Source organism: Phaenicophaeus curvirostris, chromosome 4, assembly GCF_032191515.1.
Source record: "Phaenicophaeus curvirostris isolate KB17595 chromosome 4, BPBGC_Pcur_1.0, whole genome shotgun sequence".
Lineage (NCBI taxonomy): Eukaryota > Metazoa > Chordata > Aves > Cuculiformes > Cuculidae > Phaenicophaeus > Phaenicophaeus curvirostris.
In genome coordinates this window covers 20,732,853-20,750,944 of record NC_091395.1, presented here as the reverse complement: position 1 = coordinate 20,750,944, position 18,092 = coordinate 20,732,853, and the positions used below count along the sequence as shown (strand labels likewise).

The 18,092-nt window shown below is 38.5% G+C and overlaps 1 protein-coding gene across 3 annotated transcripts in view; it reads left to right on the top strand.

Annotated features, from left to right (window-relative positions):
- Positions 1 to 4,909: 4,909 nt before the first annotated feature.
- The window catches only part of TECRL (trans-2,3-enoyl-CoA reductase like), a 63,352-nt gene continuing 50,169 nt past the window's right edge, over positions 4,910 to 18,092 (top strand). For all 3 annotated transcript variants that reach the window (XM_069855458.1, XM_069855456.1, XM_069855457.1), the window contains exon 1: positions 4,910 to 5,208. In XM_069855458.1, the coding sequence (XP_069711559.1) occupies positions 4,975 to 5,208 (234 nt within the window). In that variant the 5' untranslated portion in view covers positions 4,910 to 4,974. The remainder of the gene's footprint in view (positions 5,209 to 18,092) is intronic.

The window sequence follows — 18,092 nt, the reverse complement described above, 5'->3', positions numbered from 1 at the left end:
TCAGTGTACTCTCCTTCTGCGCCTTTCTATGCTGTCTATTCTTAATTTGTTAAGAGATTTAGCTCTAAGAGAGAAAATGAAAGTACCATGCAGTGTTTTAGTAGTAACACTGTGGAGCTGCTTCTAAGGATAGAATGATTTATTGAGTTTATTTTGAAGGCTGTTTTTTTTGTTTTCTTTTTCTATGCAGCCTTTATAAACAGTGTTTGGGAACAATGGTATCATATACCATGTATACATACGTACTATACACTGCAATCTTACCTCTATGGTCTTAATTTCTAACAGGTGGGCTTACATGTTTAGATTTCTACTATGCCTCAGAAACTCATTCTCATTGTTAGTGATATGATATGGATAACAGAATAAAACCAAATATTTAAAAGCATTAGACCCCCCAATAATCTGGTAAACCTATTCCTAAACTCTCAGCCAGATGAAGCCAGGAACCAGACAAATTATTTTTAGTGTTTATTTTCCAAAGGAGTACATTGGATAAGGTTGTTAAATCCTCTCTTGGACAGCTAAGTAAAAAGAGACTGAAAGCATAGTTACACTCCTGCCTGGCTCTGGAAGCACTAAATCTGTGAGGGAAATGTGGAAATGTGGAGCTGCACTGGTTAGATCAAGCACAGTACCAGCCATATGGGCTGTACAGCTACTAAACAAGGATGGTGAGGCCATGGGGGATGGTACGTACCACTTGAACTTATTGGTAAAGACCTCCTTTAGGTAAGGGGATCTCACTGCTTGTTTGCAGCATAGTTGAGGACTTGCGCCCAGTGTTTCTTTCCCCAGCAAAATGAATGGCAGATATCCAAAAAATGGGACACTGAAGTGAGTATACATGACCTTGGGAATCTTCTTTGCTTTAGGCTGCAGGACCTGAAGTACCAAACCCTACTTACTTGGGCTCTGGAGTCTTATGTCTTGGGGGCATTGTTCAGTTCTTTGGCAACACAAAGCCTGTGGAAAAGGAATAACCTCACTTCTACCAAGCATTCAAAGTGCATGCGATAAAAGAAGTGATTCGTGAAGGGCTGCTGACAAGCATCTGGACTGACAGAGATGACACTCTGCTGCAACTTAGCAGTCAACATTCTGCAGACTGAAAGGAGATGACCAGTTCCCTGGGTAAGGAGGAGTACAAAACATGACCAAAGATGAAAAGGAGCTTGAGCAGGTGCCTTAAATCCCCAACTGAGATCTTGTGAAACCTCTTTGTGCCAGGCTGTCTGCAAAATACACAGTGCAAGAGAGCCTCACAGAAAGAAGGCATGTGTAATGGGAAGGGAAAAGCAGGGAAAACAGCAGTTCCCTAACATCTCACAGGAAATCAGTGTCATAAGCAGAAATAGAATGCTAAGCCTTAGTCCATGCCTAGTGCTTCATTCTCTGTTTTGTCATGACCTGCACAGGCTGATGTTTATTTCAAGATACTGTATTAGGAGAGTGAAAAAAGTCCATTAGAGGTGTTGCTTTTTTTGTGAAAATATTAGCAGTTCAGTTAGCCAGAAATGATGGCCCAGCTGCACAGTTTGGGGGCAGACATTCCCTACCTCCTGGAAAATGTGCCTTTCAGAAGGATGGCTTAACAAAATTCCAGCCTATCTGCAAAACAGCTCATGTCAGCCAAGTGCCAAGTGAGAAGAGGAGGTACAGCCACAGCTTGAGAAGAGTTATGCCCATCCTCATGGCCTCTCAAAGTTATTGGCTCCTTATATGGCAGGAAATTCAGTCCAAGTTGAAGCTGTCAGAGATGATTTAATTCTTGCTGAGTGTTCTTTGACTGCTCTCAGAGACCCAGAATGAGAGTGAGGTCAGGGACTCAGTGACTGCTGGATACTAGCCCTGCTACAGGTCTGGGAACAGCTTCTTCCCATGTAATGGAACAATAAATCTCATCATAGAACTAATAGCTTGTCCCCATGTGCTGAGAATCTCCATTTCCCATGTTGGAGACTGACATGACATACATGTAACCACACTGAAAGGGAAGATGTGCCTTTTATCCAGTAATTAGTGTTTTCCATCTATGTACACTTCTACATAGAGTAGGCTGAAGTACTTCACATCAAGCCAGAATATCCAAACCCATTGATAACATTTCAAGCAACTGCAGCATGTGTCACATCAATAACAAAATTGCCACTGCTTTTATGCATCTTCCTTGTACAGCTTAAGTTATCAGTGCCAACTCTATCCCTGATTATTTTTGGTAGAGTAGCTCTCACCCACCTCATATGAAAGTAATATGTTTGCTGTAGATAATGTACTGTAGTCTAATCCTAGACCCATAATTTAATAGGGTGAGGAAAGGGCCAGTCAACTTTAGGGAAGTCCTAATAGTTTATCTTAGTGAAGTATTTGGCTCTGTAAAGGCTGTTGTTTATTAAAATATTGAAATAGCATATTATTAGCTTAGATTGAAAAAATAAAAATACATTTTGCAAGTGTTTTTCTGGAATTGGTTCAGATATTCAAGTGTTTATTGATCAGTAATAAAATCCTGATCATTTAAATGTCTGCAGTAAATCAAAGCAGCAGCTAAGATGTTATAATTCTAAATAACGTTACATATATATATACCCACAGTAATGACTGCAGTACCAGTTCTTTGTATACATGGAAATTATGCATGATGATCAATATTATTCTTTATTTCTTTTGAACTGAAATAAATTTAGAAATGTATTAATATATGCTACTACTCTGACTAAACCATCGATTTTACAGCTAAAAGGGGTTATTATATCAGCTTGTCTCATCTCTTGTACAGTAGTTTATACAGTTTTCTTATATTAGTCTGTTCAAATAAGCGTATCATGCTCAGAATTTAGGATCTCTGTGATCTGTGGTCTTTACCTGGCTGTTTTTAGCAAGCTTCTTACAGTTAGCCAATAACTTGTCATTCCCTATTTTCAGACTAGCTTGTACAAAAATTTGTGCTTGCTACATTGACTCCACCAAGGTTGTGATTTCTTGCTTCACAATAAAATCTTGTTCAAGCCTAACAATTTGTTTCTTTAAATGCTGACTTGTTTTGCATCATTGGCAAGACATAAACTGATTTTATTATTGTCAAATTTAATCCTTGGTGTTGGGTGACCAATATTATTATACATCTGGATTCCCACAGTTAGAACTTTCCACTAACAAAGCCAGTGAAGACATTCAAAGGCTGCATGGCTACGTCAACAAGTTACAAGGACTTTTCTCTCAGACCTTAGCTACACAGAAGTTTGTCATGTCATACAGATACAAAGATCTTAGTTGTGAGTTAGTATTATCCTCTGTAGTCAGAACAACTTGCTAAAGAATCATAAATAAATTAGACTAGCTCTTGGCATTGCAAGTAGTTTATCATTTTGTCATTGCAAATGCTGAGTCATGTTACCACTAAGCTCAGATCTGTTCACGAGTTCAGCCCCTGTTAATTCACTGTTTCCTTCTCCTCTATCTTTTCCAGATGTCTGTAAGCAGGACGCATTTCAAGTATGCAGGCTTGATTCTCCAGAACTAAAGCACATGTACAACTTGATGTAGCATGGTTTATTGCATCAACAGCAACTAGATAACTCGTACACATGAAAATGACTGTATCTGTGAATCCTGTCAGGAGAGGAGTTCTAGTTTGGATATTACCTTCCTCTGGGAGGTCCCCCTCACTCTCATTTTTAATTCTGTTCAACAACTTCCCAATTAGTTTCTGCATTATTTCATAGAACTTCTTGTAATGTATTGCTAAACAAGATGTGGTGACTACTAAATTTTCTGTAAGTTATAGAGAATCAAAGAGACGAGAGATGTTCTGTTCTTATGCTGCCTCCCACAGGGATATTAGTTGGTTACTTTTATCATGCGAGTGGTTTTTTTTCACTTAATTGAATTTCCATAGTGTAACAAACCCATATGATTTTTGTAACAGTAACAGTTTCCCTGAGATTTTACCATGCAAAAAAGTATTGAGAACTTTCTCTATGTCCACTGGAATGAGATGTCTGCAGAAATCCATGGTGCCATTCTAATGCTGTAATCCTAGGCAGCCCAGGGAAATTTTTGGAGAATCTCAGGATGGAAAAGTGCTGCTAGTTCCATTCTATAAAAATCTCATACAAGGAAAAATGAAATTTAAACTAGGCTTTGGGAAGTCCTTTTACAGAATCTTTATTTTAAGTAATCCTTATTTTTATCATTAAGGCTACTTTTGCTTTGCTGCAGACTTCAATTGTGAAAATTAATTGTCAGAAAAGAATTAAAAAAATAGTAAAATTATACAAACCCTGAATTAGTGCCTTTATGGATATAATTTCTACTGCTCTACTCTCTTCAATAACTGAGTCCATAGTAAATAAACACAAGCAGGTACGAGATCCTCTCTATAATTGCAAGCAAACCCTAAATGATGCTAAGGAACTCCAGGCATTTTATTAGCAAATATTTCTAAATTAGATGATGTCTGACATAATTTTGTAGGAAACACACACACACTTTTAACGTGTGTATCTATATATAAAATATATATATATAAAATATACACACACACACATACATATACACACTCTCAATATATATGCATATACGAGCACACTTTTAATCATCTATCTCGGTAGATAATAGTGGAATTTACTGCATTCATTCTTGATTCCTTTGGTAGTCCAGAATTTCAGGATCTGACTTCTTCTAATAGGGAATTACTACATGGTTGTTTTTTTTTCAAATGCTCATTTAAATAAAAAGAAAAAGAAGCAGCAGCAATACAGTACATCACAATAGCAGGTTAAATATAGACATGGATTACAGAGCCATTGTTTTCACTCTTGCTAAATAAGACAGTACTCTTAAAATGGAATGCCACTTGACCTTTTGTGTCTCATCAGTCTGTGACTGTATTTAACTGATGCAGGAAGCAAACATTTTTCCCCCTGGAACTGTCCTCAGTTGATATGATGATCACTGCTGCTGGGTCACACTATGCACAGGAGGCAGAAACCCAGTGCTCCAGAACACAAGAGGGATCTTGCAGCTCGTGGAGGAGCTCTGTCCATGCCCCACAATGATACACGCTCTTTTTTTAACTTCTCTCAGCTTGTACTCTCTGCTGGCCACCTGAAATCACCACCAGTGATCAAACATTCAAAAATTACTTACTTTGAAGTGGAAATTCTTGATATGCAAAGTAAGAAGCAGATCTGCATTGTTGACAAGGTGAGTGTGTTATTCTACCACGTTGGATTCACACGATGCCAGTTCAGGGACTCTGTCTTCACTCTCTTGTAATCTTACCCTGTAATAGAAATACTTTCATTCTTTTCTCTGGAAGATACTCATAACTTCTTGTTAGTCATAAACATTGGCTGTTTTTCTCCAGGAGTTTTAGAAATAATGCAATAGTACTTTGTTTTAGACCTCCTGACTGCTTTGTGGACCCAAGATATGTCCTTAAACTGTCTCTTGATGATTAAATTGCAGTATTTATTTCAGAGCATGATATCTAAATGTCTGCTTCAGAATGGATGTTTTAATACATCCATTAAAGCTTAGCACCTCTGCAATGCTACAGGTTCTTGTTACCGAAGCATACTCAGCCGTGCCCTACTTGTCAGATTGGGCAGGAACCTGGCAGTTTAAAAAACCCCAAAATTTAAACAAAGGATCTTAGATATAAAAGATGTTCTTTTTCTAATCATATGGTTCAGAAAATATGAACTAGAGTCAAATTGTGCAAGAATGAGAGAACTGGGCAGGAAGAAAGTTTGCAACACAGTAAACAACAGCTGAGAAATCTCTTCATATATATTTTTATCACCATTTTTGTGATTCATTGTCACTCAGCAGAAGAGATGGTCTCTTGCATGCCATGAAAATGGGAATCCTAATCTATTTAGACTTGGATTTCTCAGTAACATAGTAGAGCTTTGAGACTTATTGTTTTGCTAGAAGAAAAAAGTGAAAATAAAAAATTCCCTTATCCTCACAGGCAACAGCTGGAACTGGTGGATAAGTTTGCTTCAAATGTTTAATTCAACACCTTTGAAATATACAATGTGGAATACTGCCATATATCTAGTGTTCTTGATTGCTTAAAAGGTGTTTTTGCAATTTGTATTCCTAGCTAAAGGTAAATGTCTCTGGTAATTATTAATGTGGCAAAACATTTTTTTTGAGATTTTTTCATGTAGCTAACGGGCAAACATGAAATGGTCAAACAAATACGATGGCTATTGATGCCAGTTATAATGACAGAATTTGTGTTATTTAATTTACTGCATGATATTTACACAGTTAGAAAAAAGGGTTATCAAATACTATACTGAATAAGGTTTTGATCCAAAAAAAGACTGAGTCTGTTTCTTATCTTACGTTTTCCTGTAATGTCATCAAAAGAAATATTTGTCAGAAACAGAATTAGGCCAAGAGCCACATTTCCAGAATCTTTTCATGATGCATGGAAGAACTGTAGTCTGCTGGGACAACAGCAGACCTGCATTTGAATCTTTATTCTCAATTTTGATGAGTCTGAACACTTTTTACACCTTCTTCAACCCATGGACTCTGTTCCTGTAGATGTGGAAAGAGCATTGGAAGTGGTGATTTTGGAGTACTGTCTGTATAGAGGTAAAATACACACAGATGAGCAAAAACAACTGTAAACCACTCAGGAATCTATGTTCAATTTTTTTTTTTTTTTGACACAGTACCAAGAGACAGATGCAAGCATAGGGCGAGGCTGAGATTCCCAAGAATGCTTAAAGAATTTGGATTCACCTGGCAAAATCCCTTACTTTCTGTGATAATACCTTCCTGAGTCAACCTTGAAACTATAGAAACTGAGTTTCTTACTTCCATGATTACTTGTTAGTATTGGTGAACTTCATGTAATTTGGTTATTAGAAGAAACAAGAGACCATTTTACTGGATTGTACATAATCTTCTGCTTAATTAAATATAACATTGATACAGACTGAACATGACACTTCTAATGCTTGTTTTCTGTTTGTAAGATAATTATGAGTAGCTTCATTTCTTGGGGTTGCATGTAATTATTACTTGTCAGGATTTATAATAGGAGACACTAGGCACTTTAGATTCAAAAATATATGTATTTACACTTTTATTACATGTTGTTAGTAGTTCAGACTATTGTGATTTAGCCAATACATTTGTAATATTCTAGAGATTACTAACTTTGAAAGTGACATAGTGTAGTATAATGGCAGATAGAAGACCTCTTTCTTTCTTGGCCTAATAGAAACTCAGGCAGAGTGATTAGGTGATTAATGCTATATGGTTAAATAGCAGTCACTGCTTGCAGAGGGTTAGTTTCTATGAGACTTCTGCATACGCATAAAAATCCTATTCAGATTAATGGGAGCTCTGTAAAGTCTGCAAAATGATGATGCATCTAACTAGTTTTGGTATATAGAACGAAAAGTTGTTTAAGTGCAGTGCCAGGAATTTAGAAGAGGTGTGTTCGGCTGTGTGATCTTGAGCAATGAATTGACATTAATAAGCTTTGGATGCAGCATAGGTAATTGTGAATTAATTCTCCATCTGTAAATAGGAAATAACTTTCTTTCCTTTGGCTTTCTTAGCCATCTTATACTTTGGGAAGGATCAGTCACTTATATTAAGTGAACTGAGTAGTTATTATAACGTCCCTTCAACATGCAAATCAATATTGCAATTTTTTTAGATGTTCTGTTGTTGAAACATGAGTCATACAGATTTCATGCTCAAAGAGTAAAAGAAGTATTCAACAAGGAATAAATGTCTTCTTTGGCTAATATAAACCATCAGGGGAGCCCAGATGGTCATGAGTCCCTTTTTTTCCTCATAATTTATGAATTTCTATGGGTGAAATTCCTGTCTGTGTGTAAAGAGACGAGGACATGTAAATAGTGATTTCTTCTTGCTTCCAGAGAGATATAAAAAACAACAGAATGAGCAAACTCATCAGGTCTTAAAAATGAAAGAAAATAAATCCTTTTTGTATTTTTAACAAATAATCCACATTTTTCATTGTCAGACACAACTTGTGAAAAATACAAAGCTATTCAAAAAGTGTTTTACTTGTACATTATTCCAAAAGCCCGAAATAGGTTAGTTTTAAAGTTATCAATGTACAATGATTTGATTTATAAATGCTATTAAGGCAACTCATAACTGTTTCTTTTATAGTGTTCATCGTATAATAATTTTTTATTCAAATTAACTTGTAGTAAAATGTATTTTCCCACAAACATAGTGCAATGTAATTAATTTTGCATGAGTTGCTTTTAAGGCAGAAAGTGTTACACAATATAGTTTTACAGAATAAATCACTTCTGGGGAAACCATTGGAGAAAGCTTTTTCTTGTCAAAAACCTCAGAGCTGTGTAGTTTCATGCTATATGATTTTGCAAGTTAAGCTATAAGCTGAGGTGCAAACTCAGGTTTTGACTGCTATGCAGTAGCCCTCCTTTCCAGAAAACTTGAGGCCTATGGAAGAGAACTTGCTTTTGAAGGTGAGCAGGGAAGAGACTCTTTTCTTGATGTGCCATGAACATGATGGAAGCTACTTTCCTACTGCTTCTTAAACCAGCCCTCCATGCAGCCAGTGTCTGCTCCCTCTGAAATCTCTTTGGAAAAGTTGATTACTGCTGGTTAAAAGTTTGTCGTTAGCAATTATATTCTAGGAACATCTAACTATATGTTTGTAACTGCAGACATGCTGAGCAATATCTACGATAGAAGTCGTGTGAACATTGTTATTTCTCTTAAAGGGCCTTTGTGTAGGGCCTGTCCATTTTTGTTGTGACCAGCATAACACAAATCTATGCATCAATCTAGCTACTTCTATATACAACTCTTCTACCTGTTAAATATCACACAGTGTATGCATCTGTTGCCAAAGATTAATTAGGGCTTATTTTGGTTACTCTGGGAGGCTTGTCTGAGTCTGAAGGAGTTTATAAGAACTTTTTTTTTTTGCAAAGCTTCTAAAAAAATAATATCCTTCTATCTGTGCACTATGGTTTAACAATACAATGGATTTACACTGGCATGACAGCAAAATTGGATACCTGGAGAGATGCTATTTCTAGTATCATATATCTATTACTCTGTGGGTTGCATCTTTGTCACAGAAAGTGAGCAGCCAAGGAGAACAGTCATCACCAACTCTCTTTTGCATAGTCATCTCTAGCAAATAAGAATAACTTCTCACATCATGATTTGGAGGTTAGACATATCACATTCATTTTAGGTGAGCAAATGCAGTCATTAAAGTAGGCAATGAAACTCTGCAAAGAAACTCTCTGCAGTACCAGGACACAGCCTTTTATATCACACTCTCCTCATTTGCTTCATTCTAGGGAAGTATAATAAAGAAGTCCTTTTCCAGGAAAGAGAGTGATGTTTTCATTGCCTTGCATAGTCACTTTTTTCCCCTTAATCTTGCAGTTATAATATGCCACTTCACAGGATTCCATATTCTTTCTTGGGGAGAATGAGCAGAACTTGTGCACTTCCACGGCAGCCTCTCTTCATGCACAGTTTTTTTAAGATCATCGTCTTTCTCATTCAAGCAATCTGTCATTAGAGATGTTCTGCCACTGATGCCAAAGGTGCCCAAAAGGACTATGTCAAAGGAGATCGATTGCATGGTAAAACCCCACATTGATGCTAAGTCCCACAAGCTAGGGATCCCCTTAACGATACAGGTGAATGAACACAGACATGAAATTAACTTAATTTTTACTTCCTTTTGGAAGGATAGTTTTATGGTGTCTTGCATCTTTCACTGTATGTTTCCACAGCATCCTGCACAATGGGGATCTAGTCCCTGCTGGGAGGCGCTGCAAGAAAACACATTACATTTACAAATATGTCATAAAGTCTATGCATTTTCTTGCCCATAAGAATTGAATCTCATCCCTCCCCCCACAGTGCTGAGGTGATGACAGTAGTATTTTCTTCCTCAGTTATTACTTACACTTTGTAAAGTAGGTAAATTTATTCAAATTCTCTTGAAGCAATGCATTACACTCACTTCCTCCTGCTCCACTAAAAATTCACATCATTTTGATATCAATACAGCTACAGATAGTTTCAAATGAACAGAGACAACAACATATATTAATTTCTGTTTGCTCTTTGCTGTCACCATTCTTGTTTTAATATGGCTTTTGAAATTGAATACTTGGAGAAATGGCCTTTGATTTATTTAAAAGAGAGAGTCTGGGGAGGGGAGAAGCTGGTAACTTTAGGGCAGTTAGCATTTGTGAAGGGATAATTTAAAGAATTACAGAAGCTACTGCTGGAGACTAATGCTTCAGCTGCTACTAACTTTCAAAGCTTAGAAGTGCCTTTAAATGACAGGTTTTATACATCTTTCATTTTAGATATAAAAGTCTAAGCCTAGGGGGAAGAAAGAAAGAGTGAAATATAATAAATAATAAAAAAAATTAAAGCCTGATTCGAAGTTCAGTGAAAACAAGAGAATGAATTCTTGAGACATCAGTGGTGCTCCAGCTCTTCGTGAACATAAGCCATTCTGGCCAACAGTAAAAGCCATCTATGCTACCAGAGCATTGAATACTGCCAAAAGTGTATCCATAGAGACAGAATCCCAGGCATTGTGCAAATGTCCTTTACCCCAAGAAAGTTACGACATTTCACTCCATCTGTACATTTGCTTTATTATAACAAAGATAACTCACAGATTCTTGGAAATAGGGAGCTGCAGGTGCTTTACTAGCCTGATAGTGGATCAGCACAACTCATGATGGAATTTTAGATATATAATGGCATCTCATATAGGCGTTGTTGTAGCATTAAGATACCCCTGCCCATGATTTATTGTTCCATTAGAATATGCTTCAGTTTTTTTCCAGAATCAGACCTGTGATTCTTCACAAAGTACCTCAGCCATGTAGTAATGGATCTATAAATATGTAGCAGTATATATTAAAACTATCATTATAACATATCTGCCTAGCTTTAAACAATTCTGGATTTCAAAATGTCCTTAAAATGCAAGCTTTACTTTTTTAATTTGCTACAAGAGAACAAATTTCAGCAGTCAGAGAATATATACCAAAAGTACAGCAAGCATCTCTTTATTGCACTTGGTATTTTGAAAAGTACTTTAATTTCTAACTGACCTGAAGATGTCTAATAGTTCACATGTATCACCCTTGTTTCCCATTCTTTTCTGCTTGTCAGCTTCATGCTTCCTCTCATTGACCACAGGGGAATTGCTGTCGCTCCATCTTTCCCTGACTGCTCTCCTCATCATCACTTTGGAGCTACTGACGAAACTTAAATACATCTGAAAGAGAAAAAATAAAGAGTGCTCAAAAGATTACATAGTTCCTGCTTTTCTGATGCAAACTGGTGGCTGGGTAACAAAGTGTTTCAGAGCAGGGAGGGCAGTCAGGGTGCAGACTTCACCCTAGCTTTATACCAGTAATCAGCTGTCAGCTCAACATTCACATTCTAACTCGGCGATCAGCAAGTCCATGGCAGCAAAGAAGCCCCAGTTTCTTGTCCAATTGAAACATCATAGGAAGCAGGAAAGGGATATGGGGCAGCTGGAGAAGGCTTTGGGGCTCCTTTATTCATAGGAAGTAAGGTTTTATTAAACCTTGCTACCCACAGAACCACTGGTTTTGCCAATGCATGTTCTCCTGTCAATTTTCTCTTGAGTTGGTTGACCTTAGCCTTCCTTTTTGTTTCCATACAATCCTTTAAATAGTTTGTGACCATCCTGTGCTTACTACTGGTTGAGTTTCTTGGGTGCACTATTTGATTTTAAATGTTAGCAGTCTGCATGGGTATAAAAAAGCAAACCTAAATTTCTATAGCTACTTCATGGAAAAGGGAAGACAAATTCAGAGAGATTTCACAGCTAAAGCTATATGCTTAATCTGCGCTAGAAGTGGCAATCAAAATCCAAACAAAACCCTAATCCCTACTTTCTTCCTGATAAGATTTGGTCAAAATTAGTTTTTGTTGTTTTGGTTTTTTTTTTAACTGTACATCCCAGATGTTCTTTTCTTTGCAAATTACAGTGAAAACAAAAAGTCTTGAATTCTTGGTGAGGTGGAATTCAGGAAAGATTGTATTACAAATAGTTTTGGAATATTTTAATCTGCTATGACACAATAAAGATTTAATTTTGAGTGCAATTTATTTTACAGTTTAATTGTGTATCTGTTTGAATATTATTTCCTGTTGGTTTATTTTCCATGGCATGAGAGTCATGTGCTATATTATCTTATATTATCATGACTGATGTGTCATAAAACTATGCTAAAGTAATGGAATTCTATATTGATAAGAAATAAAATTGAAATGAAAATAACACAACAAAATAATTTTTCAGCATATTCCTGAAGCAGGATTTTTTTTCCCAAAAATCTATTTAATTTTTAAAATTAGAAGTCAATAAAAATTTACACATTCAGAATTTTGCCAGAGCGATTCCATGGTAGAAAAGTGTGACAGCGGCTTCCTGTCTGGTTCTGCTGTTAAGCTCTCAAGATAAATACAGGAATCTTACTCAGGAGACTTTAACAAGAGGTCAGAAGGCATAGGAGCATGGCAATTCTGACCAGATTTGCTGTGAAACAGGTGAACATGGTGAATTCCATAAACTGGGGGAAGGCTTGCATGCCTTCTATCTGCTAATGCATTGCATTCTCTTTACTTCCATTGTCATCTTTAGCAGAGGAGTAAAAGCCCTTTCTGATGCCTGACACTTTTTCAGAAATTTGCTTGCAAAGGGAGACGATTTTTTTAATATGTAAGTACATATCTAGCAGTACCAAAACAGTATAACATATTTAAAACCAAACTTGTCTGGTGTAAAGTGAAATCACTGCACCCAGTAAACATGTGGTTATGTGTATTCTTAGATAATTTGGCCCATAACCACTGTAAACTTGACTTGTAGATCAGATAACTTTTTCTAATTGTTAATTTTCAAAGACAGTATTAAAAATTGAGTGATATTTTACCATAACCTTCCACAGTGTATTCCACATTACTTTCTTGTTAGCCTCGTGATTCAGTGTACTGGTCTTGTCCAAACAGATATAAATCGATGAGTTTACCATGGAAAAGACATAGAAGTAACTACATATAGACAGCCAAAGCCACAAAACTCAGAAAACTGTTAGAACAGATGTTTTCCTGATTAATCTTCTGTGAAATGCTGCTGATTCCTAATAATACAATGTGGTCCCAAAGCAAGAACAGAATGCAAAAGCAATAATAATGAAGCATTTCTTGAGTGATGAGTTTGGAAATCAACTGGCTTGCCAAACCCCTTTCCATCATCTTCCAACAGTCCTGGCAGACTGGGGAAGTTCCACTGGACTGGAGGCTGGCTGATGTTGTCCCCATCTACAAGAAGGGTCGCAGGGAGGACCCAGGGAACTACAGGCCTGTCAGTCTGACCTCAGTGCCAGGGAAAGTCATGGAGCAGGTGATCTTGACTGCTATCATGAAGCACATTCAAGAGAACAGGGTGATCAGGCCCAGTCAACAGGGGTTCACGAAAGGCAGGTCCTGCCAAACAAACCTGATCGCCTTCTATGACAAAGTGACTCGACTACTGGATGAGGGAAAGGCTGTGGATGTGGTCTTCTTGGACTTCAGTAAAGTCTTTGACACAGTTTATCACAGCATTCTGCTTGAGAAACTGTCAGCCTCTGGCCTGGACAGGCGCACGCTCTCCTGGGTGGAAAATTGGTTGGATGGCCGGGCTCAGAGAGTGAATGGAGTTAACTCCAGCCGCAGACCAGTTGCAAGTGGTGTTGCCCAGGGTTCAGTTCTGGGTCCAGCCCTGTTCAATGTCTTTATCAATGACCTGGATGAAGGCATTGAGTGCACCCTTAGCAAGTTTGCAGACGACACTAAGCTGGGTGGAAGTGTTGATCTGCTGGAGGGTAGGGAGGCTCTACAAAGGGATCTGAAGAGGCTGGACCACTTGGCTGAGACCAGGGGCATGAGGTTTAACAAGGCCAAATTCTGGGTCCTGCACTTGGGGCGCAACAACCCTGTGCAGTGCTACAGACTAGGAGAAGTCTGTCTAGAAAGCTGCCTGGAGGAGAGGCACCTCGGGGTGTTGATTGACAGCCGACTGAACATGAGCCAGCAGTGTGCCCAGGTGAACAAGAAGGCCAATGGCATCTTGGCTTGTACCAGAAGCGGTGTGACCAGCAGGTCCAGGGAGGTTATTCTCCCTCCGTACTCAGCACTGGTGAGACTGCTCCTTGAATCCTGTGTTCAGTTCTGGGTCCCTCGCCACAAGAAGGATGTTGAGGCTCTGGAGTGAGTCCAGAGAAGAGCAACAAAGCTGATGAAGGGGCTGGAGAACAGGTCTTATGAGGAGAGGCTGAGGGAGCTGGGGTTATTTAGCCTGGAGAAGAGGAGGCTGAGAGGAGACCTTATTGCTCTCTATAACTACCTGAAAGGAGGTTGTAGAGAGGAGGGAGCTGGCCTCTTCTCCCAAGTGACAGGGGACAAGACAAGAGGGAATGGTCTCAAGCTCTGCTAGGGGAGATTTAGGCTGGACATTAGGAAAAAGTTTTTCACAGAAAGGGTCATTGGGCACTGGAACAGGCTGCCCAGGGAGGTGGTTGATTCACCTTCCCTGGAAGCGTTTAAGGGACGGGTGGGTGAGGTGCTGAGGGATATGGTTTAGTATTTGATAGGAATGGTTGGACTCGATGATCCGGTGGGTCTCTTCCAACCTGGTGATTCTATGATTCTATGATTCTACCTGCAATAAGCTGATGCCACCCTTTTTAACAAATGTTCCCTGGCTGAAGATGAGAGCTGTCTGTGGTTAATGAGACCTGGAGCTGCAGAATTTCTGAAATTCTGCAATTATGGAAAATGACTGCCTGTCAGAAAGCAGGTGACTCAGCAGTGCAGTGGTACTGACATGTCACAAAGAGAAAAAATGTTCAAAGGGAATTGTTGAATGTAAGATCACATATTTGCTAAAATTCTTTTATTCAAATTCTTATTGATATTCTGCTAACCTCTAACCTCTAAAATAATTCTTTAGTGCATGAACTATGTGATACAATTACATACAGATCACTAGACTTGCTGTAATTTCTTGACTGATAAATGTGAAAGAGTTATGAAAGTGGATAACTATCTGATTAGCTTGCACTCACAAAAGGCAGTATTAAGTTCCCATACTATCTTCCACTTAAGGCTTTTTCTTGACTGACAGCCTGAGTTACTAATATGGTATTTTAATTCTTAAAAAGAACTGTGATGCTTTGTGCATTGCTGTATAAAGGAAGTGTAGAACTGGAATTGATGAGCCAGAAGGTCTTTAATTATTGAAATCCTGAAAAATGAAAAGTTGCCTTGAATGGAAAAGTAAGAGTACTTTTGCTATGAAGGTACAGGAAAAACAGGATTTGAGGTATTAAAATCATCCTTTTCTGAATGAAAAGTGTAATGAATGCAACCCACAGTTGTAAAATTGTTTTAAAGTTGTAAAGTTGCGTTTCTTCATAACATTGTTTTGTGAGGATAAAGTATTCTTGAACCTTACACATGACAGTAACTTACTGGGAAGTTCATTTATTTAAAACCTGGTGTTAGACTACAAGCTAAGAAGCTGGAGGGAAAACTGGCTTGACCGTCAGACACAGAAGTAAGACGTTTTTTACAATGAAATCCATTTTGTTTTAAGTAAACTGAGGATGGTATTTCACTCTGTTTTCCCTTTGCATATTTGAAAAGTTCTGAAATATAAGAAAAGTTGTAACACTTTCAGAAATAACTTAAAAAAGTAAAAAGAGAGTTAAGACTAACAATTACAGTGAAATGTTCCGGAGTGTTTTATTCAGTTAGCACAAAGGGTAATAACAGCAGTTGCCCTTCCAATCCTTACAATTCTTTAGCTCATATTGATGTACAATGAAAAGAACAAAAGATAATTAATGGCCTACAAAGAGGACACTCTAAGTAGTACACTGATGTCCCAGCATCTATCTTCACATTGATCAATATTAGAATCTATAACTTCACTCGTTGTTTTATGAGGTCTTTAAAAAAAAGGACGCAGAATTATCAAGATCATAAAAAAAGCATATTTCATTCTTTTGTGGCTATAGCCTCATTATTCTGCCTGGGAAAGGACACTGCAATTCCTCTATGTCATAGCCCATTCTGAAGAGGAAGATATTTGTGTTATTTTTCAATTTGTGATCTGTACAGTTTGTTTCAAGTGGAAAGGTCCTACTCTAAGCCATCTGGCCCATAAAACAAATGTCTTCCTGCCCTCCTGGCTGGATGTGTGCCTTCCCTGGGCCCATGGAGCCCATACAGCGTGGTGCCACATGGAGCTGCCAGGCTGCAACTAGACAACCAGGTACGTGCTCTGCCTGCGCTTGAGCTGGCAGGATTTAAACCAGCCTAAAGCAGCTTGGATGCACTCAGGCACAGCAGTGCTCTTGCGAAAGAGCTCTGCCTCTCTCATAGGTGAATAGATATTGTAAAGAGCACAGTGCCCCTCACCTGCAGCTATGCGGTTCAAGCACCTGCTTTGGATGTGGGAGAGTGGTGTCTAATAGTTCACATCACATCACATGGATACACACACTGGTTCCTCTGCTGCAGTGGGCCATTGTTAAGCACAGATCCTGTCAGGCACTTGAAACTTTTAAACACCTAAGGCATGTCAGCGATTCTATAAGTAGACCTAAATCATAAGTTTAGACTATTTTTTGAATAGCTGATGTTAGGTGATATGAATGCCATGGCTGGCATAGCAGGTTTTGGAGGGGAGAAAGCACTGAAAGCCTCAGGTTGAAAATGGGAGGAGAAGGGAAAGGCAGAGTTGCTAAGAGGGGCCAGACTAGAAATATTGCACTAATTGAAAGCTGCACTGCTCTGAAATCAGCACACATTCAGGGGTGCAGAAGACGATGACCATGGGCTCTGTTTAGTGCCAGCACTGATATACGAATGTGCTCAGCTTAACACTCTTTCAGCTTCCCTTGACTTATCAAATGGTAGCTCTCTACTGCATGGGTTGGCCTTGGATACTGTTTCCCAGAACCTGGCTTGGCAAAATGCTGATCTCCTGTAGGGATGCAGGCCCTGCTGTAATGAGGCTTGTACTGTATTTAGAAAGCCAGATGAAAAGACCACACACGTCCTTGAGATGGCAATGCCACCTCTGAAAACCTGCATGCCTGCCCTGTGCTATGCAACATGACAGATTTTGGTCTGCAGTCTTTTGTGCTGTGTGGTCATTGCCAGCTAACAGCTCTTACATCGGCATCTGAAAGATTCTGGGCTCCAGACCTTACAGATGTGAGAAAGCTATTTCAGATATTTTCAGAGGTTTTGGAAACATGAACTCCACCCTATCTCCCATATTCAAGTCCACAGCAGTTGTACACATTACAAGAAAAGGCAGATGGGAGATATGCTGTTCTACTGGACGTTGCACGGACTTAAGAGCAATGAATACAGACAAAATGTTTTCTTTCTTTTTTGAATTGAGAAAGATAAGATGGCTTCTTCTATTATTGCCTATAGATGGGGAGGAAAGGAACCCAGCTGGCTTCAGCAAGTTGAAGGGCAATGCCCCTTTCCTGGCTTAGTACTGTTCAATGTGGCTTGGGTGCAACACAGACCTTGGTGACATCAGGGAGGGAGAAAGAATACATGATTGGTTTCAAGGGGTCTAGCCACAGATTTAGGTGGAGTCAGCATTGCTTAGCAGGTGCATCAGAGAGACAAGTCTGTTTAGAGGTTCTTAGAGCAGTTTCTGAAAATAAGGACTTTTCCAGTGCCCAGTGTAACCCTCTGTAACTGTGGAAAACAAAGCATTCTATTCTAAACCCAAAGAAATAGCTAGGAAAATAAATCTGAACTTTGCATATCATTTAGCACAGGTATTGCTTTACAGCTTTAGACATTGACTTTTCTGCCTGTTCATAATACTGCTGGAAAAAGTTGGCTTACTCCTAAGTGTATATTGCATATTTGCATGGGAAGTCAAATTATATAAGAGCAAAACTTTCTTTCTGTACTTATTTGTTACTTTCAAGTCAGCAATTTTA